This window comes from Puntigrus tetrazona, chromosome 3, assembly GCF_018831695.1.
Source record: "Puntigrus tetrazona isolate hp1 chromosome 3, ASM1883169v1, whole genome shotgun sequence".
Classification (NCBI taxonomy): domain Eukaryota; kingdom Metazoa; phylum Chordata; class Actinopteri; order Cypriniformes; family Cyprinidae; genus Puntigrus; species Puntigrus tetrazona.
Genome location: NC_056701.1, coordinates 435422 through 453451, shown reverse-complemented (window position 1 = coordinate 453451; position 18030 = coordinate 435422). Strand labels below are relative to the sequence as shown.

Genomic DNA, 18030 nt, shown 5'->3' with positions numbered 1-18030 from the left:
TTGGAGGAAAGCTAGAAGCGTTTGAAGGGGAAAAGCAGGAGTTTGGAAGTTAAAAATATATATGAAAATTTTGGACTGGACAGTTTTACTTTGTTTAATGAAAAAAAGGATAGGGTTTCGTTGTACGATAGATAGATCAGAAATGGCGGGGTGAATATTTGGTTCGAATCTGGAGACTGTAAATTCTGAACATCTGAGGCAACCGAAAAAAGCCGGAATGAACATTGCATCAAGAGTGCGGGCAGTATGGATAGAAGAGTAGTCTCTGCTGGGGTGGATATGCATTTTGTAAGAATGTCAAGGGTGATGGGCATCCTTGAGTTGGTTCTGGAAAAATGCCTTCTTTGGATGCCCTTGATTAAAAGTGAAGTCTGAGCATTGGTTATTTGAGGTGAGGCGATGCCGTGAATAAGTTTATGGAAAAATTGAATACCGCTTAAGTAGCCCTTAAGGAAACCAACTTGCAGGTTTTTTGAGGCGTTAAGAAAGGAGATGAAAGAAGTGATAGACAGCAGGGAAAAATAAGGGAATTGGAGGTTCTACCTTGCCTGGAAAGATTTAAAGCATTTCCCAGCGGTCAGGTAAGATTGCAGGGTTCTGTTCTGTGTCCTGTAGGATTGAGGTCATAGGGGAGAGAGTACAGCTGGTGTGGGTTCATCTGGTCCAATGAACGGAGTGGGTACGGGCTAGGCTGATGGCTTATGGGGGCTGGAGCCGTGGTGCCTGCTGCATGGGTTGCCTGCTGGAAACTGGAGAGGGAACTTCTGGTGTTTGGGTGCTGGGCTTTGCTGAGGCTAGCGGATGGCCTTCTGCCGCCTCCTGGTGGGCGGAGGCTTAATACGGGTGCAGAGGCTGACTTCTCGGGTCTTCCGCTGGGAGGATTACAGCTTCTTCTGTTTATTTCCTTCCTTTCGGCGAAGCTGCACCTGCTTGATTAGCCAAGTACAGCGAGAGAAGCTCGGCTTCATTAGTGCAGCGGGAGAATGGAATGTTCATATTTCCCCCGGTTGGAGCAGAAGAAAATGCTGAATTGTATGAAGAAAGAATTGTATTGAGGGATCGGTGTCCTCGATTTTGTAGGTTCCTGGAGATTGGTCCTGTTCGGACATGCTGAATATCATGCTATGAACGAGATGTCGAGGTAAGAGGCTTGTGTGAATTTATAGGACGCTTCTCTTGCTCTGGTTGGATAATTGCGTGATTAGGAAACGAGAAGCCAGCCGTGCCAATTATCAGTGCGCGCTCCTCCCGAAATTTGTTTATAGCTAAACATCATTTTAATTTCAATTATTAAATAAATGTCATGGTTGACACCTTTATTGGGACAATAAAGCCCTCCCTAAAACTAACCAATACTTTATTTTCAACTTTTTGATTATTTCTTTCGTTACATAAATGCTTTTATGTGATTTTTAAAATTTGAAATTCGAAACTATGCTGATTGCGTCAAAATACAATCGCCATACGTTTTACCAACTTTGCCACTGAAACTGATATCAAGAAATCATCTTTTTGTTCTGATGACTATCCAGATGTTGGTAGGCGGAGCTAGTGTAAATACACACTTTCGATAAGGTGGGCTACCTGCACTAAGTGTATTTTAAAGTTGAGATATAAAATTAATAAAATTGGAAGATGCTAAAATGAATGAATGATTCATAATGACAGTCTAGACTCACCTGAAGAACCTTTTCCTCAGACAGAAACAAATCAAAACCAGAGGAACAATGACAATAAGAGCAGAAATCCACCAGTACTGATCTACACATGAGAGAGAATAAATCAACTGAATACGTGATCTGATGAAAACAGCTGATCGGTAAAAATAACAAATCCTGAAGCACAGAAGAACAGAGGTTTACCTGGAGTCACTTCATTCAGAACCTCTTTAAAAGATGACACAAACATGAGTCAACATGAGAGGAAAGACTGGACGTGTATTGAGTGTTTTATTATTAAATAATCAGACGTTTATCAGCTGAAACTCACCTGAGTTTGGAATCACTGCAGTTTCGTTCCTCACTGAAAAACAGATTCAGAATCATCATGATTCACTTGAAGATTCACACAAGATTCGGTTTGATCTGAATCAGGACACACTCTCACCTCTGAACGCTGTCACACGACTGAAGTGAGTCTGAAACGAAGGGAAGAAGCGTTAGAGCGGCGTTTATAATAAAACATGAATAATGTTGAGAGAGATTGAGTCGATTTACTCCATCAGCAGAATCACAGATGATCTCATGATTCAGATTCACACAGAGAGAAGAGACGAGACGATCAGACGAGACGGAAATAACAGGAGAGATCAGTTTCTGGGGATCTGATGGATCTGCTACCTTCAGTCCATCCTGATCAAATAAAACATATGAGTGTGAATGAGTGTGTGTGTGTGTGTGTGTGTGTGTGTGTGTGTGTGTGAGTGTGTGTGTGTGAGTGTGTGTGTGAGTGTGTGTGTGAGTGTGTGTGTGAGTGTGTGTGTGTGTGTGTGTGTGAGTGTGTGTGTGTGTGTGAGTGTGTGTGTGTGTGTGTGTGTGTGTGTGTGTGTGTGTGTGTGTGTGTGTGTGTGTGTGTGAGTGTGAGTGTGTGTGTGTGTGTGTGTGTGTGTGAGTGTGAGTGTGTGTGAGTGTGTGTGTGTGTGTGTGTGTGTGAGTGTGTGTGTGTGTGTGTGTGTGTGTGTGTGTGTGTGTGTGTGTGTGTGTGTGTGTGTGTGTGTGTGTGTGTGTGTGTGTGTGTGTGTGTGTGTGTGTGTGTGTGTGTGTGTGTGTGTGTGTGTGTGTGTGTGTGTGTGTGTGTGTGTGTGTGTGTGTGTGTGTGTGTGCTGTGTGTGTAGTGTGTGAGGTCAGAAACACACTCACCTCTGTTTTCCAGCTCTGTTCACAGTCAGGATTATTGGTGTGATTCAGTAAAACAGGAAGAATCAAATACAGGAAACCTGCTGGAGTCTGAACCTCTGAACACGACACACTGACCATCTCCATGATTCAGCGCTGGAAAAGAGAGGAAAATGACTTAAAACTAAGGACCAAATTAGTTCATTATATTATGAAATGAAAAGTGTATTCTTGGGAGAAATGTTTTAATAAATTGTAAAGTAAAATGTCAGAGAGAAATCGTGGTCAGGCCTGGGAAGGAGAGTGTTAAAAGCCTCCTCACGGTTATCCAAGCATTAGCCGGAGATCCCTGACACCTGTATTAACCTCTTTGGTGGTGTTTTTAAAGGATTTTTTAAAGAAAAGCATAGCACTTATTGGACACTTCTGAGTTTGTTCATCAGTCAAACAAGGCAGATGATGCCATTTAACATTGATCTTCAAAAATCATGTTCAAATTATTTTTGCACACTTTTCTCCAGCTTTTAATAATATCTTGGTATCTGCTCCGCTCCAAAGACTTTCTGTAGAATCCTCCCTAAAAGTGTTTTATAATAATTTTATTAGCAGACCTTCGTATCACTTGCTGGTTCAGAAAATGTTTTGAATGAAGCTCGAATTTGAGTGTTTTCCTCATCCTCTGTTTCAAAATCCTTTTAAACATCTCACGAGCCCTATCTACAGTGATATTTTTGGATCCTCACAGGACACAGCTCATTATACTGAAAAACATATTCTTATAATAACTGGTATAATATCAGATTATGTTTTCAGAGTCACACGGGTTAAAAAACATTTGACAGTGGATAGATAATAGTAGCATTAAGTGTCACGAATTGAGAAGGACAAAGACTTAATAATGTCTTTATGACGTCATTGAGGCGGCAGAGGGCGCCATTCACGTCACGTCTTAAAGGAACAGTTCACCAAAAATGGTTTCAAACCCGTGCCAATATCTCTGTGGAAAGTAGAGCGGTTCTCTTCCTACAATGGGGCACGTTTCTATTATAGGAAACCCCCATCTGCTCGCGCTGGCGTGAAGAAGAAGAAGAAGAAGAAGAAGAAGAAGAAGAGCAGGATGAATCACTTATCAGTTGTACTCGTCCCGTTTGATGGATAATGACGTTCAGTTGAAGAGGAAGCTAAAAGGTAAGCAGTTTGATGTTTGGTCGTGTTCATGTAATTGATGTAGTGTTAGAAAATCACTCAGTTCCAGATGTTGCCCTTTTTCTTCATTGCTCTCAGTCCTCGAACGAGATTTTTTTTAGCAGTTTTAGCAGATTTCAGCTTCACATATAAGGAAACGTGTTCAACTAAATACATACGGCTTACTACTCAAAACTGAAATGACCCGCGAATCATCTAAATCTGAGCACAAATGGCTGTGATGTTGGTAGATGTTTGGGGTATCTCTGCTTCTCATTTCAATGAATCAAGAAGCCCTTTACTTCACACGCTGCATCTATCTGCTCGTGTCTGGAAACTAGTTGTTCCGACGTCCTTGTGTATTATACATTATGCGTATGACAAAATTAAATTTGCATTAAAAAATACAAATGAACTGTGTGACAAAAAAAAACTTTATAAATACGCATGAATCAGAGGTAATAACTAGGTTTTATTTATCTATTAATTTAGCATTAGATTTATTTACTACTAGTACTCTTACTATTTATACTACTACTAATAATAATACACAGTAAAAAGATATATATATAAAAAGATATATATATATATATTTTATTTTATTATTATTTTATTAATTTTTTTTTTCATGACAGATTATGCGGTTAAATATCGAGCATCAATTTCTATTCATTTCGATTCCCATTGACTTTCATAGTTGACAGTGAAGGTAGACTACCGCTTTAAAACCGTTTTCACTTCATAAAGTAGACATACCTGCCGCCGAGTCGCGCGCTGAAGCGTGTCGGTGTGAGCGGGACGAGTAATGACGCGTTAGTCCTCCACCGGAAGTAGATCATCACTCATCACGCTCTCAAATATAAAGCATTTGCTGCAAAACGGCACAAGTGCACGCAGAGATGCGACATTACCGCAAAAAAAAAAAAATTCTGGTTTTGTAAGGACATAAGGGGGTTTCCTGTTTTTCTCTGTTCACGTTTAATAGAGCCGTGACTCTACCCTCAGTCACAAATCTCTCTCTCTTTTATTTCTTTTGATTGATCTTATGCAGTCACTATGGTTACAAAGTGCATGCATTAGAATATGAATATCATTTGCACCCAGGCTAAACCCTCTTGGTGGCTTCGGGGAGACATGGGAAGGTGAACAATATGCAGAAAAGAATACAGAAAGAATGTATGCTAGCTGTTTATGTCTGTGTGTAGATGTCTTCTGACCTGCAGCTAAGGGCTGTTTAATTACTGCTATCTTTAATATGAACATTATTAAACGTTTAGTATTTGAATATAATATAAAAAGTGGTGTTAGTGTTACATCTTACTGATGCTAGCAACCACCTGTATTTTATTTAATCTAATTTACTGTGAAATACCGTAATTTCATGAACTGATATCATGTAACTTTTGAAATGCACTCATAACCAGCAAAAGTCTGGAGATGAAACAAAGCAAAGCTGCTTTTGAATATGAAAATATATAAAAGGTGCACAAACACTAAACACCATCATGATGAGACATTGAACATTATTAACATACAACCCTAATAATCATAACTGATCAGAAAAACCACGAAGAAACTGTTTTTTAAGGGAAAAAAAATTCAAATTCAAGCAAAAAGTGTAATGCAGGGAATTCTGGGAACATCCGTTTACCTTTTTCCCTGTAGATTCTACAGGTATTTACTGTTAAACATTTAATAGGTTTTACTGTATAATAAATAGGTCTTTAGCATTGTCAGAGTTTTTTCTCTTAAAATCACTGTAATGTTTTAAAGTGCAGGGACGTCACACGAGCGTCAAAAATATGATGTCCTTCAAAAAGAGGTACTTCGTAGAAGTGTTCGTGTTCAGTTATAGTCAGCCGTTGTACTTGTGATCTTCCCGCCTCCTCCTGCACAGAATTGTGGGAATAGGAGCACGTAGGAAAGTGGCCTGAAGGAATGGGATTGGTGTCTTTAGACAATCAGACGTGGGTCACACCGGACTGATTCAGCAGATATGATGCACTGAGCGTGTAACTGAAGCAGAGAGAAAATATTCATCGGCTGTTTTATTCATGGATTGTCTTTTGGAGTGTCTCCTAACTTTGAATGGGCACCACGCGTCTGATCCTGAGCATCATATTTTAATATGTCCTGATTATTGCGTCAAAGAACACTTAAAGGGTTAGTGCGTCTTCAGTTACCGGTGCCCACTGGTTATCATAGAACAGAGGAAAAAGAGACAGTGTGCAGATGAATGGGGAAGAACTGAAGGTGGACTGTCCCTTTAAGAGCTCCACAGAACTTGCCCTGGCTGTAAAACAGATCTCATCCATCTCTCTCCTCCTCATGACACATGCTTGAATCTGATGAAGTGAGACATAAAAAAATAATAATAATAATCTCAACATGCACTTAGAGGTGATGGAGTATGTTTTTTGTGACACCAACACAAATAAAATCACAAATACATTTTTTTTTGTGTATGACTATTCTGTGTAAATAATGAATGGTCCTTTCAGCCTCCAGCCAAGAGAGAGCACATATATCAAACATACTGTAAGTGTTAGTGGACCGTTGTTTCATGAATGAAATGTGTCTTCTCACCTTGTTTTGGGAAAGAGGGTAAAGTTCTCGGTTCTCTTTTTGCGCGAGTTCTTTTTAAATGTTTTTTTGCCGCGCTAGTTTTTCAAAGGGTGTATTATCGTTCATTTTCAACTTTTGTACGAATCCTAATTTACCTTAAAGGGGCAGCGCCATGTGCTCGAGCGAGCTGTCTGCCGGGGTTACACGTATTAGAGAAGATGCTCACATGCGTCTTTTAGTCATATTTTCCAGCAAGGCTAGAGGAGTTGCAAACTTAATCCGTAAGTTTATATATATATATATATATATATATATATATATATATATATATATATATATATATATATATATATATATATATATTTACTAATCATTTTTTACATAACTTAAAACAAAGTATGCATATTATTAACGGATGACTGTGTGTGTGTGTGTGTGTGTGTGTGTGTGTGTGTGTGTGTGTGTGTGTGCAAATTTTCTTGTAGGTCGTCTGTCATTTTTTCTTTATATTGTAATATGCAGTATATTTATCACGTGTGGCTGAAAATATGACGCGATCCAAAAGAGAAACGTTTGTTTCATTTATCATGAAGCAAAACCACGATGTGTTCAGAATAAATGACAAGAACCACAAACCAAAGAGGAGAAGGTTTTCACTTTCATGCATTTATTGATTTTTTTAACAAAACATTAGGACCAAGGGGAGTTTTTGCTGCACAGATGGGGCGAGTTTATAATAATCAAAAAATATTATACACAATTATGCCATGCTTATGCTAACGAATTAGCTGCTTTATGCTAGCTTTACATCACTGTTTAACGTGGCGCCCGGACATTTTTATTTGGACTGCTTTGAATAGGCTGCATTTCAAGAAAATTGTTATATATTGTTTAAATATCATACAGATCAGCCAACGCAGCGATATCAAATATGGCATAGATATCACAACAAAACACACAAAAGGATATTTTATTATGCCTTGAACGTAACAAAACACGAGACATAATCCTTTATCATCACTCTTCAGTTTTTATGAAGCTCTGATGTTGTGATGTTCTTAGGTTTCCAGGTAACTGTTAGACTTCTCAAGTATAACACACGGCAGTCTAAGGATCTATTTTCATTTGTCTGGCACGATATAAAAGGAACTAAAAAATGAAACCCGTGCACAGCTCATTTTTCCCACGAATGCATTTTTAAAACAGCCTTCACTGAAAAAATGATTCTGAGTGTAAGTAAATGTTATGTAATTAAAAAGTGCAATATTAACAATACATGTTACGTTTATAGCTTTTCGTGAAAATACCTAGTTTTTAATTAATCTACATTTGTTCAAAACACAAGACCATGTGCGTTTTTTTCCTTTACAAAATTTCTATAAGTAATTCCAGCCAATCTTTTTACACACACACACACACACACACACACACACACACACACACACACACACACACACACACACACGACAAACAATAACCTTGTTTTATTTACTCAAAATAACAAAATACAAAATAATTCGCTCCTTCGTGTGTCGTTGGTCTGTAAACCCCGCATTTCATACGAGGACCAGGCAGACTGAGCTTAAGGTAAGAATAAAGTTAGTAAAGTAACATTAGTTGTTTAGTTAGCTATACGTTACCACAGTCTTTACTGTTTTAGGATTGTTGCAAGAGCTAGGGTTTGTCATTTGAAGATAACGTTGTCGCACGTGGAATGGATTTATTACCATGTGGCTCAACAGTAGGAAGACATTCGCTTTACGTGTAACTGAAACTTTGCAAGTGGCGATAAAATAGTTGATTCTAATGTAATATGAAGCTAACGTTAGCATGCTGTTAGAAAGTAGGGCATTTAGTGTAAGCTAATGTTAGCTCGTGCATGTTTACAGTATATTTTTCTTATTGTTTTGTGTCTAACGTTAAGTGACAATAGTCTCTGAAAGTGGTCAGATATTGTCACTAACACAGGAAAAGAAGAGGAAACTTAGTGATGCCCTTGACATCATAAATGAGGCGTGTACTTTTAAAATTGTAGCAGTTAGTTTAATGTTGTAGCATTCTGACAGACCTGTGGTAAACTCGTATTTCACATTTTTGTAGGAAAACTGCATTGAGTCTCGAAGAGAAACTGTGATCATTCTCTACCTTGGTGAAAAGACAGAGGAGCTAATCAAGGACTACAAGGTAAAGAAAATATATTTCTGCCCTCTCACTTATTATACACGCATACTGACGGATTCTTATATGTACATATGACTCGCTCCACGTAAATATTTTTTGATGCACATAAGTTACTGTATATACATATAGGCAAATCCCTTGAAAATGTATTTTTGATGCACTCACACATTTCTTGTCTTAAATCACAACAGACACAGAGAGACACTCAATTAGACAGACAGGAAGAGAATATACAGTGGGATTAGTTTTGAGCAGTGTTGTGATTTAAGACAAGAAATGTGTGCGTGCATCAAAAATACATTTGTGAATGTCTGTCTACTATGTCTATCTGTCTGTGTGTTTGTTGGTCTATCTACCTAGCGACACACATTACTATTTTAAACCTTTGCACTAAGCTTACTCAAGCCATCATAAACTTGGTTTATAAAGCTTTACCTCATCTACTTCTCTGTGGCATACTTTACAGGTTTGTGATGATGATGCTGCAGCCATCCAAGAGGAACTCACTTCATTTGTTCTTCAAAAAACTGAAACACAGGCTTTCCAGAAGAGCTTCCTGGAGCTGGAGGATGGAAATCAAAAACTTCTCCCCAAAGTCCATAACCTCAAAGTCAGCTTTCGTTTAATCTAGAAGGTTTAAGTTCTGGTAAAGTTTTACAGTTTGCAATTTCTCAAGTTCTCTTATGCACTTTGTGAGTCTGTTATGTTCACAATGCATGATGTTTCTGATGCATTTAAAGTGAAGCTGACTGTTAAGTCAGAAATGTGACTCGTGGAAAATTTTGCACAATGTAAATTCAGTAGAAACCCAATTGATGATTTTTTTTTTAAGAACTTCTGCTCCATTTTCACATGATGATTGTTTGTGAGCTTGCTGTTTTCGAACATGTTACTGTGAAAATGTTTTGTTACTGTTTTGTATTAAAAATACAATGTTGTTTAAAGAAAGTCCTTACAGAAAGTAATTTAATTGGTACAGTACGTTGAGACAGAAGTCCATTTAGATGTATAGTGAATTAAGGGGAAATGTTTTAAGCATATTCCTAAAATTGAGAAAATAAAGCGTGTCAACCTTCACTTAAAGAGCTTTCCTTTAGTGTCTTAATGTGACAGACCCAGAATCACTTTGAGATGGCCAAAATGTCAGTTTATGTTAACTAAATTTTAATATTTGACTACATTTTACTGGTATTCCATTGAAGTGCCAATGGTGAAATAGTAAATGGTATTAAAACATAAACTATTTACATTCATACTTTTAATAGAATACTCTGTTACTAATTAGAAAATCGGAGTAGATCTAACTTGAAATGTGCAATGTGGAAATGTAAAAGTTTCATTGGAATCAATCAAAAATACACATTTAAAGCTATTAAAGTCATGTAGATCACACACACACAAAAAATGATTAGAGAAATGCTAAATTAAGTTAACTTTATGTGCAAATTTTATTTAAACAAACCGTAAAATTATGTAGTTTGTACAAAGACTAGTCTTGTTTCAACTACGATATAAAATTCATCATATTTTTTAAGTAAATCAAGCGAAACATTTTTTCTTTCAGACTGGGTTCAAATCATCTTCTTCTTCTTCTTCTGCATCTAAACCAGCGTGTTCACAGACTGGCGTTCCATCCTTTAAATACTTTTTTTTGGTTTTGTTTTAATGATGAAAACGTTGTTTCATGAAAAGAAACACTTAATGATATCTTACATCAAAGCAAGGTTGCTTTTAAATGACACATTTTTCAAAATTCTAATTTTATTTGTCACATCCACAGACATACCTGCTACGACATGCAGTGAAAGGCTCTTTACAACCGTCCAGCGTCGGAATATGAAAAACAAAATATATATCTATAGAATAAACAAGAAAGAAAACTAAATATATATCTATCTATATATATAATAAAAATATATGTACACGAAAAAGTGTGCAAAGTATAAAAGGTAAGAAATGAAATAAAGTTTAAAATATAAATATAAAATATGGCGCCGTATTTAAAAGGTTTTAATAATATTTTAATAACAAACTGTTCTCTCTCTTCATTATACATCCCTGTCATTGTATTCTTCTACTTTATTCTGTTCAGTGCTTTGATGAAACCTGTGTTGATAAAAGAACTATAGAAATAGAAATGGAGAGAGAGGTAAGCCGTAGTTTATAGTTCGAGGATTCTTGGGAGTGTGTCTTCTCACCTTGTTTTGGGAAAGAGGGTAAAGTTCTCGGTTCTCTTTTTGCGCGAGTTCTTTTTTAAATGTTTTTTTGCCGCGCTAGTTTATCAAAGGGTGTATTATCGTTCATTTTCAACTTTTGTACGAATCCTAATTTACCTTAAAGGGGCAGCGCCATGTGCTCGAGCGAGCTGTCTGCCGGGGTTACACGTATTAGAGAAGATGCTCACATGCGTCTGGGTTAGTCATATTTTCCACTCCACATTTTCCAGCAAGGCTTTTTCCACCGAAATTCAAGTTTGAGTCTTCAGAACGCCTCCGGAGCGGACGATTTGAATCAGTCTTTCAGAAGCGCAGATTTGGAGATTAGTAATCGTGGTCCGGGTCGGCGGTACGCCTTAGGTCTGGGGCTTTCTCCCCACGTCCTCGTTTCATCCTGAAGGGCAGATTAGTAATCTACTAGTAATCAGGGGGTGGAGGGGCGTCCCCTTCGTTCTTATTCTGAATAATAGGAAGATCCCCGTGGGGCTTTGCGTGGTTTTTGGCCCCACGCTTCTAACGGAGACCCGACGGGACTTTCCGCTCGACATTTGCGTGCGAGTGATGCGTGACTCAGACGGATGCGATAAAAGCTCCAGGACGCTCTTCTTTCACGACACTGCAGCCTGCTTTAGATCATCACACAGGACGCTCACAGGTCAGTCATTCACAACGGTCTGTGAATTATATTTGGGATGTGTTTATACGTCCATTTAAACTAATATCGGCTATCGTGTCAGTAAAGTGCGCGTTAGGAAAGCGTGTAACGGTGGCCGGGATTTAAATGGTTATCTGACCTTAGATAACTCCAATAACTGCTTAAAATAAATAGTTATCAACGTAGCCCGTATATTAAAAATGGTAAGGTTAAGTTCGCTATATGGCTATCTTGGTTTCGGTTTCTCCTTTTAAATGAAGAACAAGCCATTATTATCCTGGCTACTGCTATATAAAGATGATTCCTCTGGCTCAGACACAGGACGCAGTTTGGAGCTGGCTCTGTTTCTCGTACAGTAATATTAACCCGGGACACACTCAAATCTGCTCTGATCCCAGCTGGTTTATTCATATTACTTCACGAACCTAAAAATGATACGCTAAACATATATAATGATGGTATTGATGCCCAGACCGCGCGACGCTGATAAACGTCACACTATTATTATTTTTTATCGTGTCCGTGTTTCGCTGATCTCAGATGAACTCTGATATGAATCTGTTCTTCTCCTGTTCAGCAGTAATAGACGTCAAAGACGGGGATGGAAATGTGACTCTTTTTGAAGAAAACGATGAGATGGAGGAGATGATGGAGAGAGATCGGCTTCGAGGGACACATGCTATTAAAGTCATTTTATGATCTGTGTTGGAGTTTTCTTTCAGGTTCTTTGTCCTCGACAGAAAGCCAGTTCAGAACAGGATCGAGTCTAATTGAAGACAGCTGTGATCTTTAACATAGAGTACAGTCTTCTGACAAGAGATCATCAGAGAAACACTGATTAATAACTAGGATTGTCTGTGTTTGTAATATTTATGTATTTTATCATTATTGCTATGCTCGAGGAGTTCAGCGTTTGAATCGGTGTCTGTTGAGATTCATATAGAGGAATATGTGATCTGTTTATATATAATATGTAAAGCATTGCTTTCAGAGATGTTTTAAAGCAGCATGTAAAAGATAGACATTTACAATCGGTTGCGTGGAAACTCGTGTTTTTATACTCAGTGATCAAAGCTGTTGAACAGAATAGAAGAAAGCAAAATATCTAAGTAATGCAAATGAACAGGCATTTATTGAAACAATAGTCCAGATGAGATTTTAAACCAGTTTTCTGAAGTGTCCTGTGGTTAAATGTCATTTGGAGTCTGGGTCAGGCTTAATAACGAGATGTATTTAGTTGTCAATGAAAACGTTTATTTCAATTTATTTAGCGTTGTTATGTGTCTTTAAAGACTTTTTAAGGATGTATAACACATGTGGCTGTATGAAATAGCACTATAACCCATATTTAATGAATTACATTAGCATGAACTGGGACTTCTTGGGGCCCTTGGCATAAAATAAAGAAAGACACATGAAGTCTGCAGTAAGATCAACTAAATAAAACTAAATCCTCGTTTTCATTGACAACTAAATGCATTTCTTATTTATTTGGCACCATCTAGTGGTCAGATCAACTCTTAATATTCAGCATGATAGCAATGCTTTAGTCAAGAAGGCTTAAACCTTCAAAAATACACCAATAATTAAAAACACACCCTGACCAAAATTGCTTTTGACCACAAGACGTTTCTGATTAAAACAGTTAACTAATAATACAATCTTTTTAATAAATCCCAGTTCATTTGCATCCCGTACTTCTTTAGCTTTCTTCTAGTCTGCTCAGTAGAAACAGCTTTGATCAAAAAGTATAAAAATACATTTCCTGCAGAGCACTTTTAAAGTTTAATAAATAAAACCGATGGTAAATGTCCGTCATTTTTATTTTAGATAGCGATGTGCCTCTTCTGGACATCTTTGAGAGCAATGCTTTACATATAATAAACAGATTGCATATTCCTCGATATGAATATTAACAGACACTGATACAAACACTGGACGTCCTTAAGCAGTGCAATGCAATAAAATGATAAAAACAAATACAGGGAATATTAGTTCATTGATCAGTGCTTTAACTGATGATTAAATCTCAGCATGAAAACCTCTCTTGGCAGACGACTGTACTCTCGGGGAAATATCACAGCTGTATTAAATGTATTATCTTTCTAATTCGATCTTGTTCTGGACTGGTTTTCTGGAGGCAGGTGGCAAAGAAGCTGAAAAGTGCAGTGAATAAAAAGCAGTAACTCAGATTCTTGACTCAGTTTTAGCTCATTAGTCCCTGGAACCATCTCCAGACACACCACCAGTCCAATTAATAGCTCAGAAAAAGAGAAGAAAAGACACTGAACCTTAAGCAATGAAATAATGATAAATTACTTTCAATATTTCAAATTCAGGGAATCCTCGTTTATTATTCGAGGTCCAAGGCCATTTCTCGCGGTGTATGTCTCTTAAACGGACAGAGGAGTGTATGTGAGGGCTTTCACTCCGTCTGTAAAGGGCTCCAGAAGAACACAACGGAGAGTATGTTTGTAGTTTTGAGGACGAAGCTGTCTTCGGAACGAGTCATTTCTTTTTTCTGGACAATTCTCCGTTTGCCGTGTTTGACCCGTTTTTAGTTTTTTTATAGTTCACTGTTTTTGGACTTTCTACAGTTTTTGTTTCAATACTTTTGGAATAAGTCTTTTGTGAACAGGAGAAGTGTTTACGTGGACCGTGATTTTTGCTGATTTTCTCTGAACTGTTCTTTCTTGTTTTTTTTTTGGAGAAGAAAAGACTTGATGTAAAGAGGTTTTCAGTAATTGCAGAGATCCTCCTGTCATATATAGACACTCCAGTACCAGCCCAAGTCTGTAAAAGATTAACATTGAGTTGTGTTTGTTCTCAGGTACATTGATTGTCATGTAAAAGTGTTACAGTGAGTTGTAAAAATGTAAACATTTTATTAAAGTGAACGTCATTTCAACTTTCGAGGAAACTGTTTTATTGATTTTGAACATACTCTTGTAATTATCCATTCTATTGCTAAACTAGTGAATTATTTATTTGGGTTTCTTTATTGTTACTTTTGGTATTTTCCTGTACGTCTTCAAAACACTGAAAAGAAATGTACTTTTCGTTATCTTGGAGTAGGGGCATTCCTCCTGTCTTGTGGGCTGATAGAGAGAAAGAAGGATTAGTATTTCTATATTTAGAGAGCTAAATGTACATTAACCTCGTCAGTCCTGGCCACAAAAGACACCTAGCAAGGCAGGTAAAAACATTAAATGTACTAGTAGTTAAAGACCTAGATCTCTAAATCTCTAGTCGTCCAGGATAAAGTTAACATCATCGTACCCCTACACTGAGGTGAAATTACCCGCTACACTTTAAGGATTAAATCTCAGCATGAAAACATCTCTTGGCAAATGACTGTACGCTATGTAAAATATCACAGCTGTGTTAAATGGAATATATATTTCAATATATATATATTTCATATTTAATATATAACTCAGACTGTTTTCCATTGCCACGAATGGAGGACTGTGTGGACAATCTTGGACCGGCCCGTTATGTCAGTAAGTTGGATCTATTAAAAGGATACTGGCAAGTGCCTCTAACACCTCACGCGTCTGATATTTCAGCATTCGTGACACCTGACAACTTCTTACAGTATTCAGTGATGACATTCAGAATGAGCAATGCTCCGGCAACTTTTCAGCGGCTTATTAATATTGTTTTGGCGGGAGTGCCACAGTGTAATGCTTACCTTGACGATCTAGTAGTGTATACGACCGATTGGCCAGAACACGTCTCTCTGCTTCGAACTGTGTTTGATCGCCTTGCCGAAGCGCCACTGACTTTAAATCTAGCGAAGTGCGAGTTTGGTCAGGCAACCATGACATACCTTGGCAAGGAAGTCGGCCAAGGTCAGGTGCGTCCGGTGGAAGCGAAGGTAGCTATGACTGAAGTACCAGTTCCAACTACTCCAACTAAAATTTCTCGACCGTCGCACATCCGCTAGCTTCAATGCTTAGTCTGTCCCGTTCTTTTACCTGGTCTGAGGTTTGAGGTTATCAAGAATCTTTTGTGTAGCGCGCCTGTCTTGGCAGCACCGAACAACTCGCTGCCTTATAAGTTGGAGCAGGTGCAGTGCTACTTCAATAAGTTCAATAAACACCAGTTGAACTATTCGACTATTGAGAAAGAGGCACTAGCACTGTTGATGGCTTTGCAGTACTTTGACCTTTATGTTGGATCTAGTAGTTTTCACCGATCATAATCCGTTGGTGTTTTTGTCACGCATGTATAATCATAATCAACGCTTGATGCGGTGGGCTCTGATCATACAAGATTATAATGTAGTCATTAATCATAAGAAGGGCGTGGATAACATGGTAGCGGATGCTTTGTCAAGAGTAATGTACCTGAGGGAGCAAATGTAACCCGGACTAACTTTTGTTCCAGGTTTACAATTATTTTTGCATATATTTATAAATAGTTTTGTGTTTATTATTGGAAGTTCATGCATATATGATTGTTAATTTAAATTAAGTAATTAGTGAGAAAAGAAAATTACGTAGTTGACGTAGTTGACCAATGAGACGCTTTAAGCATTTCTTTTTTCTGAGGAGGAAGTAGAATGAGGAAACCACGGAGAAAGATTGAGAAGTTGAAATAGAGCTCCTAATTAAGGAAAATATTCTTTAGATATAAAGTAAGATAAAGATTTTGTTTTTGTAGAGATTCAAGAGGGGAGATTTTGATTGCTAACATCCAGTAATTATTTTCGTTTCAAAGGATTTTATTTTTTGAGTTTATATACTGGATATGGTGAGTTATTCAGTTAAATGTTGTTAAACTGGGGTTATGCACATATTTTTACAGTTAAGTGTTTAAATCTTTATTGAAATGTATGTATATGTGTATTTTGCACTGTTATTTGTTAAATCGATGATCGCTAATCGCACGTGGTTGCAGTTCACGTGGCCGCAGTATCTGATACACGTGAGCCTGTAGAAGATGTAATATATTAAGCAATTTATGCAAATATTATTGTTATATTCTGTGAAACAAAATGTTTATCATAATGTAAGATTGTTACATTATTTGAAATTGTTTTATTGAAACGCTGGCTTATTTTAATAGGTCAGGTTTTTTTTCCATGGATTTGCATTGGATGTTTTCTTTGATGGCGAGCCGACCGAATCGAATCTGAAAGGAGACCAAAGTTAAGAGTTTACCAGAACTGTAAATTTACCTTTTCTCTTCAAAAGGAAAGGATTTCAGGAGACATTGTGGACAGTGAATTACTGCTACATCGTTGGATTTGAGAAATTGAGAAACGGAACTGATCTCAAAAGATTTTGAACAGGTTTGAACCTACTCCAGAAAGAGGATTCTTTAAGGGATATATTTTGTACAGTGAATGTGGATTATATATCTGAAAATGACAGTTAATTCATTGTGTGAGTAACAGAGAGTATACCACCAAGGATTCATTTGAGTACTCAAGAAACCAGTGTTATTTTCATTTCAATTTTATATTGGAATCTGTTTTTATTTACGTTGTGATTGTTTATTCTTTTCTTTTCTTTTCTTTTGTTATTTTATTATTATGTTTTATATACTTAGGGGAATAATTTAATTAAAAGTATACTTGCCATAAAACCTGATTGTGAGTTTCCTGTGTAATATACTGTGTAACAAACATGTGTAATATATTCCCCATAGTTTGCTCTTATGGGCGGGAGTGTTATGTGCTTTGGAGTACGTGTGTGTTCTCTTTCTCCTCCCTCCTGTCTGCTTCCTGATTGGATGTGTCAGCTGTCGATCATAATTGTGACGTCATCGTCTTCTCCCAATCGAATGTCGTCTAACTGGTTTAAAGGTCCTCCCGCGAACTTCAGAAGGAGGCTTGTTTGTGCTGCGCATCGGTGCGCATTGTGTTTAGTGATTTTATGTTATTCTTTACTATGTGTCTAATATTCAACTTTGACTGTGTAATGAAGAACTGATCAGATTCCTTTAATTAGGGAAATGGGAACAGGTGAGCATACCGCGCGATGTACACTTTGCACGTAGTAATGTTGTGTTAGACACACTAGGTCAGTGGTGAGCGCCTCTGTTTGTATATTTGTTATTAGTGAGAGTAGGAGAGTTAAAGTGACGACTCGCGGAAGACTTCGGTTTCTTTTCTGCAATTTTCTTTTGTTAGATAGGTTATGGGGTTTGGGCAGCTTATGTGACTTGGTTGGTTTTATTTTGTTCTTTGATTTGGGCGCCACTCAAGTTCCTTTTCCCTACTATTAAGTTCTGTTAATTCTATTTCTTTTTCTTTATTAATCTAAGACCTTTATTTTCATGTTAGCACCTGTAAAAAGCTCAGACAAGTACTTTCTCCTGTAGCTTCAGCTCTTGGTGGCCAAATAAACTTTTAATTAAGCCTCAACCACATTGTATGGTCATT

General features: G+C 37.5%; 1 protein-coding gene and 1 long non-coding RNA gene across 2 annotated transcripts; one reads left to right on the top strand and one right to left on the bottom strand.

Annotated features, from left to right (window-relative positions):
- Positions 1-577: 577 nt before the first annotated feature.
- On the bottom strand, positions 578-2981 carry LOC122331907. The gene is made up of 7 exons (XM_043229411.1): positions 2859-2981; positions 2217-2351; positions 2107-2137; positions 1990-2022; positions 1863-1886; positions 1680-1761; positions 578-926 (listed from the first exon to the last, which is right to left on the bottom strand). The coding sequence occupies exons 1-7, from the start codon at positions 2979-2981 to the stop codon at positions 578-580; spliced, it is 777 nt and encodes a 258-aa protein (XP_043085346.1).
- A 930-nt stretch (positions 2982-3911) lies between these two features.
- LOC122330762 lies at positions 3912-9612 on the top strand. Its single transcript, XR_006248083.1, has 3 exons — positions 3912-4022; positions 8685-8768; positions 9232-9612. It is a non-coding gene; the product is annotated as an uncharacterized LOC122330762 (long non-coding RNA).
- The last annotated feature ends 8418 nt before the right edge of the window (positions 9613-18030 follow it).

Bases quoted from the DNA above. Each gene is read 5' to 3' on its own strand.
- LOC122331907 (XM_043229411.1), bottom strand. From the start codon at position 2,981: ATGGAGATGGTCAGTGTGTCGTGTTCAGAGGTTCAGACTCCAGCAGGT. The intron at 2,023-2,106 runs GTGAGAGTGTGT...TCTGTTTTTCAG, and splicing joins TCGTGTGACAGCGTTCAGAG to TGAGGAACGAAACTGCAGTG. The intron at 927-1,679 runs GTGAGTCTAGAC...CTAATCAAGCAG, and splicing joins CTGAGGAAAAGGTTCTTCAG to GTGCAGCTTCGCCGAAAGGA.